We start from the raw sequence: 12362 nt of genomic DNA on the forward strand, positions 1-12362 counted from the left end.
ACCTGCTGGTGAGAAGCTGACAGTACAGCTAGTGCTGAGAGCTTATTTACCAAGGAAATTTTAGTCTGTTTTCATGGCAAGCCATCCTTGCAAAATAAAATTTATTTTGTCTACATGGTGTATCGAGGTATTTAGTCCTAGGTATGTATACAGATGGCGGTGAGCTTTGAATTCAATGGCAAATGCGTGTCATGGGCAAAGAAAGGGGCACACGTCTTCCAGATGTTGCCAGAGAAATGAAATCCAAGGGAAAACTTGAGGAAGAGAACATCACAGGAAAGTACAAGGTTTTACCGAGTCCAGTCACACCACAATTCATTTTCCAACGGGGGATGCAAAATACTCTGAGGGCTCTTTAATTTAAAAGATTAAAATTTATTAAGTTCTTGGAACAGTTTTTACATTTAATAAGGTTCAATATGATGTGCTGCAGGCTGGGAATTTTCAAAGTCTGAGCTTGTCTCAAGATAAGAAGTGATCAAATGTGTTTGACAAAGCAAGTATGAGGACGGTGCAAATCTGGCAAGACCTGCACCAAGGCTGCTAGTCCAAAACCAATAGACGGCTGTGCTACTTGGGGCCTCTGCTCAGGAAGAAGGGCCTTGAAACACTTGTCAGAATCATGTTTCCTGAAATATTCAGGAGTATTGAATAAAAAAAAAAAATTAATAAATCACAAATTCACAGGACATTTACTTGTAGGGTTTTATTCATTTTTGAACCTACAATGAGCATAAAACTCAATAAAACATGATCAAAGGCTATGACAAAAAATAAAAGGTAAAACAGGAATAGGATGTTGACTTTACAGCTACTTACATCAACTTTCCTATCATAAGAGTGGAACAGAGTGGAATAAAATGAACTGATAATTCACATTAAATGTTACATTACTTTATCCTCAACCTTTACACAATTAAAAAAAAAAAAAAAACTGCTTAAATTGTAACAGATTGGTGATTTTTTTTGGCAAAGTTCATGTCCCTCACATACCCTTCTGGAAGAAAAACACTTTCAATTTACTGACTTTAAATACATTATTATAGCATCATCTTCAAGTAACAGATACGCAAGTTTTTTTTGTCTTGGAACAATTGTTAAATTAAGTTAAAATCAGATGTAGACAGGACTATGCAGAGCGATTCAGAGGATGCTTGCAACTCAAAGGATACAAATGATTGTTCACATTTACACTGAAAAAGAAGTCCCTGATAGAGGATGTAAAACAAAATATTCACATTCTGCTTGCTTAAGTAAATATTGACATGGTTGCAGTATTTTCCCCTTTGCCTGCCCAGACATCCTCTTTCATGCTGAACAATTCAACATAGTCCAGTTTAAAATATTCACCTAAACAGACAGCTTCCATGGTCGAGCCCCTCAGACACACATGCACACGCACACACACACACAAACACACCTCAAAAGTCAAGCTCACATTTCCTTGAAAGGCGCGTGGGTGTATTTAAGGAATTCATTTGATTTAACTTTATCTATCAAAATATAGAATTCATTAATAATACATGGGAGGGCTAAAATACAGAGCGAGTGAACAAAGAAAATGATACAAAGCATTTTTTGTTTTTGCTTAATACAGTAGCTATAGGACCACAGAGTTCAAAGTTCAGGCATTGTTGGGTTTTGCCCCAAGGAGGGAGAGAGCCAAAGGTAAGAGGGTCTTCCAATTACTGGGACTATGCCTTGATGCTCAGTTGTGGGTATAGTTCAGCCTTGTTGTCTGTCTCAGATCAGATGTTTAGAGTACCCCCAACACCCTCCTGCCACTTCATTATGGCCTCCTCACCTCGACTTACCATGTCACCGCTGTTTTTCTGCTCAGACTCTCAAACTCCTTGCCAGGTCTGGCCATCGAGCAAAATTCAGTTAAGCTAAAAAACAAGTATCCAATAAAAAAAAAAAAAAAAAAAATGAGTGTATCATAGTTAAAACCACAAACAGGGATTTAAAATTCAAAGTCGTCATCTGCCATGTCGATGGCCCAGGCAAACTTCTCACGCTGGGTTTTGTTGTAGATCTTTTCAACGGGAATGCCCCACTTCTTACACCTAGGAGACAAAAATTAAGATGGAGGAAATAAAAAAAAAAAAAAATTACTTGTGCATTCTTGTCCCCAACAAGAGAGAAAAAAAAAAGAAAATCAGGGCTGGCACAGTCAACAGTGACGCTTAAACAACAAACTTCAGAATATTATCGTACCAAGCCACAGAGATGCGAGGGTCCAGATAGTTGAGCTTGGAGGTACCGAGGGCAATTTGCTTGTTCTCTTCACGATCGGTCGCCTGCACCTCCAGCTTCATCAGCTGCTCCTCTATCCTCTGAACGGCCTTCTTCTTTGTCTCCACAGTCCTTCAGAGAAGACAAGAAGCACAAATTGTTAAACACTTGTTAACAAGACTGACAAGGGAGAAACTGTTTATCTATACCAAATCCTTTGATACTCACTTTTTGGATTTTTCATCTTTCCGTACTTTGGCATCAGCCTTGGCGCTCTTCAGTTCTCTCTTGGCATCAGAAAGCTGGTCCCTTTTAGCATCAATCTAAGGAGGAAAAAAAGTGATTTGTCTCAGATAAGTACAATAATTAGTGTTTGTACACTGACAGCAACATGATAATTGCCTAACATTCAATAGGATCTTGATCATCATCTGCAAGTGATTTTAATATTTTCAATACCACTTTTGGCTAAATTCAAGGATTCAAAACCGACAAGGCAGAATTTGAAATGAAAAGTTGAGAACTCATTAAAACACTAAAATCAACGTTAATACCTATCAAGCTCTAGCAAGACAAATGGACTATCTGAATGTTTTTCCCCCTTACACTCTAATGTGCTAAAATTACATTTTACTTTGCTAAAATACATTGCAACCAGATCTCTATTTGTTGCAGTCTGTTTAATTGTATTTATGCTATTGTAATGCAGAAAACCATTTACCAATTTCCTTTCAAGCACATCATCGTCATAGTGCATGAAACATAACAGCGAACAAGATTCAAGCATTGGGGGGGATATAAAATTGAATTTGAAATCATGGCAAACATGTTACTGACAATTCAAGGGCAACGTTTAAATGAAATTTGATGTCAACACCAGGACAAGTGTGAAGATGGCATTTCAATAAAACCTACAAATGAAATATCAGATGTAAAATGATGTCCATCTTGGTTTAAGTAAAAAAATGTATTCAAAATTCACATCCTCACCTTAGTCTGCAGGTTCTGCATAGACTTCTCAAATGTCTTCGGTGGAGCTCTCTGATGGTTACACAGGATGGCCACAGCCCTGTTGGCCCTGTTGTAGGACAAGATCTTGGCTGGAATGTTCTCCTCCGCTAGAGAGTCAGAGAGTGTAATTAGTTGTCTGTATGCAAAATGACTGAACAGGACTAGGTCAAAACCTAGTGCATGGCTGGACTGGTTATGGTCAATGTGTGAAACTGAGGGCGTATTTGAAAAGTGCTGTGGAACCACTGTTAAAAACTGACGACATCGCATTATATTTGCATTCAGTCTCATGTCAGCCCTTTGTCTCCTCTGTGCCCTCATACAAATATTTTAATACAGCTGCACTCTCAATAAAGCTGTTCTCATTTACATGTTTTGTTTGTCTGACAATGGAATAAGTTTGAAATACCGACTGAAGCACAACCCATTATGACTACATCTCAACTTCCAGGCCATTTCAAGCTGCTGCTCTGCTGTTAAAATCCTGATTTTATTTCAGCAACATTTGTCTGAAAGAATCACCAAACAAATAAAAGACAAAGACTGCAGTGATTTTGGTTACATGTAATTGTAAAGTGATCATTCATAGAGAAAGTTAGACGCAACAGAATATCCATTTTATTTAGTCTCTCCACAGCTTCTGTCCATGTAACAAACTGCCGTTTCATCTATCTGTTACTTGCTGAACATAGACACAAGAGAGAGCAGTACTGGAAACTGGTGGCTAAGGTTTGTCCAATCGCTTGATTGGTCACCGAGGAAAGAAAAAAAGTCTAAATCGAGTGATACATGTGCTACGTTGGCAACGTTGGCAACGCTTCAGGCTGTAAATGCCCAACTAATACAAACCGAGTTTCCCCATTGGTTGTTGCTCTTTCAAAATGAATTGGCACAGTCATGTGGCATTCAGCTGACCGTAGGTAGAACCATCTTCACTCACAAAACCCACATGAAAAACCCATTTTAAATTCAAAACTATCAGTTCAAACACCGTTGTGTCCCTTATTAGCTCTAGATACAAATAATTAATGAGGCGCTATGTATGTATGTATTGGGCTGTAGGTCCTTTTGCTTGGTAGGTAGATGCATACCACTTGTGAGCGCCTTCAACTGCTGCTGCAGGGTGATTGAGGCGTTGTAGGTACGGAAAACTTTGGCTGTGAGACCATCCATCAGCTCCTGAAGGTGCTTGTTCAGAATAGAAGTCTGGAGGGAAACAATAAGTGCAATCATTAAACAAAGTATTTGGTGTTACAATTGACAAAAGGTAGACCAGTCATTTTGCAATCCACCCTCCCAAATAAACATGTAATACTGAGCATTAACTGATATGTAACTGAATTAATCGAATAAGGATTTTATCATTTCCTTCCACAAGTTTTGTTTTGCCTACATTTAGACGGTCAAACAGGTCGTCATCCGGCTCCTTGTTCTCCATAAACAACTGAAGATTCTTGAATACCTAGAGGAGGCAGATCAAACATGAATGCACAGGCAATGTTTGCACATTTAAAATAAAAAAAAATGTTTTTGTCCTTACCCTTTTCTCCACAGGGACTTTGTTGTAGTAGCGGATGGAGTCTTTACCCAGGAAGTCAAACTCCACGACATACTCCTGACCATCGTTCTCTGGATAGAGTTTAATGTGTTCAACTCTCAGTGAGCAGCAGCCCACGGTGTCAGCAGTCTCTCCTTCCTCCTTCTCATTACCCGCTCTGAGAGCCAGCTAGAGCACACCAGGACAGCTGGATTAAAACCGGCTTATAAAGACATTACCCTCACTGCAGCTTGTGTTTCAGCACCCACTAAACCCCCACAGTCATTGTTAAAAAGCAATTACACTACATTAACTACTCAAGCTATACACACTCAGGACAATATCAATAGTCGTCATGCACCTCACCTTGTCGATGAAGTAGAGTGCCACAGCCCTCTGTCTGATCCTCATCTCCTTGGACTTCCAGTCTTCGCGGTACTGGTTCCTGATACGATCCACACATTTCTTCAGTCTACGGGCTGTTTCATACTTCTGCCAATCCTTCTCTCCCTGCAGATAAACAGCATGATGATCAAGAGGAATGGATTACGTGGGGCCATGTCTGTGTGTCAAACACACGACACACAAAGTCATAAGAACTCGAATGAAATCAGTAGGTGGCTTTACAGTACATCATGTTCCCTGCACAGTAATACATCTGTCTCCGTTTTTAAAATCCAAGGGAGCAAAAGCCCTTTCAACAGATTATAAACATCTTGAAAGGTCACACCGACACCTGGAGACATAAACTCTGTACAGACGATGCTACTTCGAGGTGAAGTTACCATTTGCCCTGTGTTGACCTAAACAGAGGAATTTCTTAAGACCCAAACCTTCACATACTGCAAACAGCAGCCTACCTTGATCCTGGAGCTGGGGTTCAGCATGATGTACTTGATGGAGCCTTGAATGTTCTCCGTCCACGACACCAGCCAAGTCACCTTGTTGTCATGACGAACCTCTTTCCACTTCCTGCCTGGAGGAGGCTCGGGGTGCTTGGAGTCCCTATGAGGAGCACATTAACATTTAATCATGTTACTCACTTCACACATCAGCAATGAAAAAGCAACCATTCACTCACTTGCTGCAGTTGACGATGATGTCTTCAGGCCTGATGCGACGTTTGAGCATGCCCATTTTAGGATGATCTCCACGACCACGGAACAGGCCCGGGGGCTCAATGCGGAAGTTAGCAATACGTTCCCTGTGGTTGTCCATTATGCAGAAGCCGTACTCCTGCAATAGGCGCTCATTCTCCTCCTTTATTTTCTGCAAGAGACAGAGAAACAACATCAGAATTGTATCTTGCTGAGGTCAACAATTAATACAGTCAAAAAAAAATACTAACGATGGAACAAAATAGTGCAAGAGAAAACTTTACAGGTACTATATTTAAATTTCCTTGTAACACATTGCCAAGAAGTAATTTGATTGTTATGTACCATGGTTCTGTTCCAGATGATTTCCGTTTGAGTAACTTATTTAGATGCTGTGTCAAAAATGTCTTATCAGGAAATATTGAATGTTATACAATAAACTTATTCTAAAACATCTATGTACTTAAGAAGCAAGGTGGGTGACAACACAGTCGGACAATGTTTACCGGAGATACTCATGGAAGGTAAATATATAGTGTGGGCCTCCATGTTAGTTAATCCTTAGTTCTGATAACACAGGGAATAGATTAGATTTAGCTCCAATACAATATACATGTAGTAACTGACCAGTTTCTCCTCCTTTGTCATGGCCTTTCTGGCTTCAGACTGTGCCTTGAAGTATTCGCTCATCTCACTGAAGTTGCATTTTTTCAGGTCTGTGATCTTAGTCTTCTCCTCTGAAGTCATTTCCTGCATTAGCAACAACACGTTACACTCAAACACAGGAATCTTTGAACAATTACCTTACAGGAATCTGATTTTTCAAAATCTTTTCAGCTATCAGTTTAAAAATCGAGAGAACTGCATTTTTCCTACCTTCCTCCAATCTTTGAAGAAGTTTTTGCGGAAAATGTCCTTTGTGGTGTACTCATGGTCCAGCATTTTGGCAAAGAACGTGGCTACCTCTTCTGCTTCTGGGCTGAGCTTCATTGTTTTACCTACAATATGCAAAAACACAGGTTTATCAACCACTCACATTTACATCTGCCATCATATAGGTACAGAGTCTTAATTTAAAAAAAAAAAAAAAAAAAAAAAAAAAAAAAAAGGTGAGCACTATACAATCTTACCATCATAGTAAAATTTGACATTGCTAGGAAGAGGGTCATATGGTGGTGCAAACACCGGCCCTTTGTGTTCCAGAAACTTCCATTTGACGCCATCTGTGTATCTCTCCTCTTCCCACCTGGAATCACCAAAATAAAGCCATCCAATAAGGAGTTGAAATATACCAGTGAAACAAAACATTAATCGATCCAACAATAACACGCAATACATCCACACTTGACCCATCACCAGTGATGTGTAGGTATTGTACAGCTGGTTGACATCAACTAACCATTTCCACTTCTCCTCTGGCTCTTTTTTTGCTTTCTTTTTTCCATCAGTGACTTCTCCTTTTTTGTTTTTTGTCTTTTTGGGCTTAATGTCCTAAAAAGGGAAGAGAAACTATGAGTTCTTTCACTCCCAGGTTGGCAGAAAAAAATGAAATATCAACATAAGAGATTGACACTCAAGCCTCTCCCAATTCTTCAGGTTAAGATATACTGGAGGAAACTGTCAGAACTTCTTTTCATTGTCTAACTAAAACCAAGTTTGCCTGATTTTGTGACTTTTGCTTACCTCATCTTGTTTTCTTTTCTTGGCCTTCTTGTCATTTTCAGTCTTTATTTTCTTGGGCTGGAACTCAGAGCTGAAAAATAACACCCTGTGTCACAAGTCTGATAGATCAAATTTTGGTCACGTGGAAAACTCTCCCGATACCCGAAGCCTATGAAGTATACATGGAAAACATGTAAACAGTCTAGTAGCATGGGCCACTTACTCGTTATCTTCATTCCGTACTCTTTTTAGAGACTGTTTAGGAGAGTGGTAAAAGTCATCTTCAGGCTCAGACTTCACATGTTGTGGGCTGCAAAAGAAAAGTCATTCCCAATCAGACCAAAGGAAAAAAAAATGACATCCATTATCTTACATATAACACTTAAGAGAAATGTAGCCTACCTGGCAAACCCATTCTCTTTTTCCTTTTTGATTTTAACATCAAGGGACTTCATCTAAAAAAGGTAGACAAAGTTGTTAATGACAAAACCCTAAACCATAATTAATTGTCCAATATCCAAATAAAACCCAAATGACAGTCTAGTCATTTACTAATGGTAAATCAGTGCTGGTTTTTATAATTATGTATTTCTTCTGCTTCTATGCAGAAAAACACACAACACACCTGGTTGGGTCTAATTTGTAGAATTAGAACAGATCTTTATTTGACTAAGTTTAGCAAGGGTAGTGCCAACCAAATTCTTTATTCTGCCAAAATACATGTTTCTAGATGCTTGAAGCCACCTGAGATGTTGTGGAACCAAAAATCTTCCTCACATTCATACATCCATTTTCTTCGTGCGTTTTTGAACATTTCTATATCACATTTGTCAAATATACCATAATTGAAACTGAGAATGTACACACAAATCAATAAGCTATACATTTTTCTCATTGTTTAAATAGTCAAGAGCCATGAACGCATGATTTGACAGAGCTCAATACTGTAGAAAAATTCATAATGATGAACTCCAAAAATCACAACATTACATGCACAACCACACATGCATTATTCCACAAATTATTTGCATGATAATGCACCTTCTCCTCCTTCCTCTTCTCCTTGTGCTTGTCCTTGTATTTGTCTGTGCTGCCATCTTTGTGCTTCATCTTTTCCTTGTCTCTGTGTTTTTTGTCAGAGGAGTCTTTGTGATCGCTAGAGTTTAAAGAAACACAAAACTATTAAGTCAGGAGATTCAAGCTTCCAATGGCCATTGCTGAAAATACATTAATAAGGTGGTTTGCCTTGTCCATTTTGAGCAGACACCACCAGAAAAGTAAAATTTATGGAGTCTGGAGGCACACACCATACCTGTTGCCATATTTTGATTTCTCCCGTTCCTTATCCTTCTTGTGGTCCTTGTGTTTGTGTTCCTTCTCTTTGTACTTGTCTTTATGCTTGTGAGAGTCTATGAGAAGATAACAGTGTTACCTTCTTCAAAAGTGAACAAAGTATTGACTGAATCAATCCGACAATAGACTGAATGAATGGTATGCTTGCTGTGTACCTATATTAGGACCAAGAACTACCTAATGGCCAAAGTATGAACATTATGATTCTATGCACAAGTGACGAATAAAGTGCACTCCCCTCAATTATTCTAATATGTACAGGCTAAGACAGACAATACTCTTATCAACTGACAACCTAAGAAGTACTCAAAGTCCACTTACAGTTTTTTCTCTAGGGAAAAACATGAAATTTATTGCTACACACAAGGTCTGAACATGCATCACAATCTGAATGTCATGCAGCCTGTAAACAGAAAATGTATCACAGTAGCATAGCACCTCCTACTGCCCGTATGAGCCTCATTGTTTATGAAACAATATGAAACTACTGACAGGTTGAAACATGCAAGTGAACAAAGTAGGCTTTTACTCTTTAATTTGTGTGCCACAACAAAAAATAAAATCCACTTTAGTTAAGTAACAAGGCAATTATCAAAATTAAGACTCGACAACAAAACTGTGTCATCAAACACAGAGCTGAGAGTTAGCCCAGTGTACTAACTAACGGGTCCTTAAATCAAGGTGTCATGTCAGTGTAAGACAAACAGTTCATATGTTTGAGGTAAAGTTTGATCAGTGAGTGATTTGGTCTCAATGAACCTAAAACAGACAAAAGGCAACCATGGTTGTTACATTTGACTATAATACTAGTTGTCATTTTTCACCCATTATTTGAAGATAACAGATTGCATGTTTGCTATCCTCTCAGATCTAAGCCAAATCGTTGTGCGATATATTTCAATGCACAGGCCCTGTTGCAATGCATCATGTAACTGCAGACAAGCTGGAGAACATATCTGACACTTCTGGTTGAGACTCCATTATATGGTTTGCAGATGAGAGATGAAAAACATTAATTCAGAATATATGCCTGTCACTGACTAGCAAACACATTGTGCAAAACAGAAATTTAAGCACAAAGTACAAAATGTGCTCATAAATGGATGAGTGTATTGAATGCTTACAAATGTATGTATTCTTTTTTAAACCAGGCCAAGTTGTGTTGCTTTATAAAATGCCAGACTTGCTTATTCATTTTATTTAGCTGAGACCAACACAACAAATACCACAACTAAAAGTGAAGGAAATGCCCTGTTTGTACCACAGACAAATCTTGTCCCATTACCACAGAATGAAAACCAAATAAGCAGAGTGTTATATGGTTGTTTAGATTATTTTTAGCAGAAAAGCTCAGTCCATTAGTTGCTAGAGTATCTTATAGAAAGGTTAAAACCGTTTATATCAAACTGAAGATTTTGTCCCAAGTTGTTAAGTATCATCTAGGAAAAAAAGTTAGACCTGCTTAGCTGATGTAAAGAAAACAAAAGCAGTTTTTAAGTATGTTTATGAATGGTGTGTCCTGAGTATAGTATAGATTTCTACAGCTTAGACAGATAAATGATAATAGCATAAAAAACTAAAACTCACTTTTTACTTAAAGATGTTGTCACAATCATCTCATATCCAGTTCCTTTCAATGTGAGGATGAATTGAAGCTAATGACTTGATTTGTTGACTACTGAAATATAGATCCAACTAAAAACACTCCACTTTCTCCTAGCGTTGGAATGTTGAGTCTCTGTAGCTATAAAAATAATAATGGCCTAAGCTGTGAAAAAGAGTTTAAGATCGCGTTTAAAATATATACTCTTCTTGGTCACCACATGGGATCTTAATGAAGCACTGTGCCTTCGCATTTCTCCTCCACACAGCCATCTGCACTTCACAGTCTGGGTTCAGCTTGCAGCACAGTCAGGCCGCTACACCGAAAAAGAAAATGGCGCAGAGACTAAGTCCTCAACCCCCAAACCCTCACTTTCAGGTGGGAAATGTGGTACTAAAAGCTAACCAACAAGAAAATCTAATACGATAAACTGATAAAACACCTCAACGTGTGTGCCAAAATTGATTCGAATCGAGTAAATAATTTGCGGAAGAGCTTTTACAAGACCTCCCTTTTGAACAATAGGCGCTTGTGAGTGAGACAGAGGACTTAGTCTCTGGACGCCATTTCTGTCCTTTACTCAGAACTAACGTAACGTTACATTTGATCTGTGAAGACAAGTCAGAATTTAAGGAAAATCCTCGTTTTAACTTGTTAGCTTACCCTAATGAACTTACCATTGACCCGAGAGCCACAGTCAATCTGAAAAACCAAGAAAAAGGATGAATGTTATAAACCGTAGTAGCTAACTAGCCGGCTAACTAACTTTGAACTTGCTGGATGGCAAAGCGACAGTTTGCTAGCTATCCCGCTAGCCATGCTAGCTTGCTATGCTGGTCGGTAATATGGTTTAGCGGCTAATAGCGAAGCCGCTACGGCTAACACTAGCTACAGCTAACACCAAATTAATTGTAGCGTTACCCCACTTTGTCTTTGAGTTCATACCTAGCCAAACAAACCGTAACATTAACCGGATAGTACCTTTCCACAACGTTACAAATAAAAATGTGATTGAAACTTGTCAAGACGCTGTTAACAACAAAATGTGCGCTAGCAGGGCACTATTCACAGTTAGCTAAGTTACCCTGTCAAACCAAACAATTTAAACGGTAGCAAGAAACTGTACCAGTTAACCACAAGTGATGACATAACAAAATGCGTTTTACCTGGTCCTCGTTGTGGGAATGGTCCCCACTCATTTCCTACGCGTTGCTTGATTAAAAAAACAAAAATGAGAAACGTGGAGAGTTACCACACACCGGTGAGTAGATGCAGGCAGAATGAAGAAAAGACACGGTTGTGTAAGAGCCAAGTTCCAATTGTACAGTAAAGCGCATGCGCCTCAGTTTAAATGGTTGAGAGCAGCGTAGCTCCTCCTCTTGACAAAACGTGTTGCTGTCCAGGTCCAGGCCCACGATGGTCACACACAGGACGGAGTGGGGTACACACATACCAGGAGCACATGGTGCTCCAGGCTCAGTGCTCTACTTGTTTATCCGTTTGTTTTTTGTATTCATTTGTTTTGATAAGTGAATGAGAGAAAAAGGAAGAAGCAGCTCTGTGTACATATTTTTAGTAATAATAGTTAGAGCAACAACAACCATCATCACCATCTGTGAGTCTGAAGAGATCTTTCAGTTATATGCTTTTCTGACCTCACTCACCCTTATGTCATTTTGTAAATATGCATATCAAGGTATATTTTAGAGTATAAAGTAAATATTTCATCTAATGGCACAGCCGAAACATGTTACAGACATATATGTTGGTTGAGTGAGAATGACTCTCATGTACAGACAATGCTTTCACACAACACCATGTTTCAGTGATTCAGAAAATGGTGCAAGCCAGAATGTGTGGTTAA

The 12362-nt window shown here is 38.9% G+C and overlaps 1 protein-coding gene across 2 annotated transcripts; it reads right to left on the bottom strand.

The window, feature by feature from the left end:
- Positions 1–691: 691 nt before the first annotated feature.
- Positions 692–11820, bottom strand: top1a (DNA topoisomerase Ia). Of its 2 annotated transcripts, XM_056401067.1 has the most exons (21): positions 11665–11820; positions 11176–11200; positions 8855–8951; positions 8584–8698; positions 7945–7997; positions 7766–7852; positions 7564–7633; positions 7280–7371; positions 7011–7126; positions 6757–6878; positions 6508–6630; positions 5865–6052; positions 5644–5788; positions 5150–5293; positions 4787–4972; positions 4640–4708; positions 4338–4452; positions 3226–3353; positions 2464–2558; positions 2218–2367; positions 692–2066 (listed from the first exon to the last, which is right to left on the bottom strand). In XM_056401067.1, the coding sequence occupies exons 1-21, from the start codon at positions 11695–11697 to the stop codon at positions 1964–1966; spliced, it is 2256 nt and encodes a 751-aa protein (XP_056257042.1). In that variant the 5' UTR covers positions 11698–11820; the 3' UTR covers positions 692–1963. The 2 variants fall into 2 exon arrangements, with proteins under 2 accessions (XP_056257042.1, XP_056257049.1); XM_056401074.1 differs by lacking the exon at positions 11665–11820 and having other exon boundaries at positions 8850–8951.
- Positions 11821–12362: the final 542 nt, after the last annotated feature.

The sequence above is a fragment of the Seriola aureovittata genome, chromosome 2, assembly GCF_021018895.1.
Source record: "Seriola aureovittata isolate HTS-2021-v1 ecotype China chromosome 2, ASM2101889v1, whole genome shotgun sequence".
Lineage (NCBI taxonomy): Eukaryota > Metazoa > Chordata > Actinopteri > Carangiformes > Carangidae > Seriola > Seriola aureovittata.

Excerpts from the sequence above, each read along its gene's own strand:
- top1a (XM_056401067.1), bottom strand. The coding sequence starts at position 11,697 with ATGAGTGGGGACCATTCCCACAACGAGGACCAG. Across the intron at positions 7,853-7,944 it reads AAAGAGAATGGGTTTGCCAG|CCCACAACATGTGAAGTCTG; the intron begins GTAGGCTACATT and ends TTTCTTTTGCAG. Across the intron at positions 4,973-5,149 it reads CACTCTACTTCATCGACAAG|CTGGCTCTCAGAGCGGGTAA; the intron begins GTGAGGTGCATG and ends GGTGTGCTCTAG.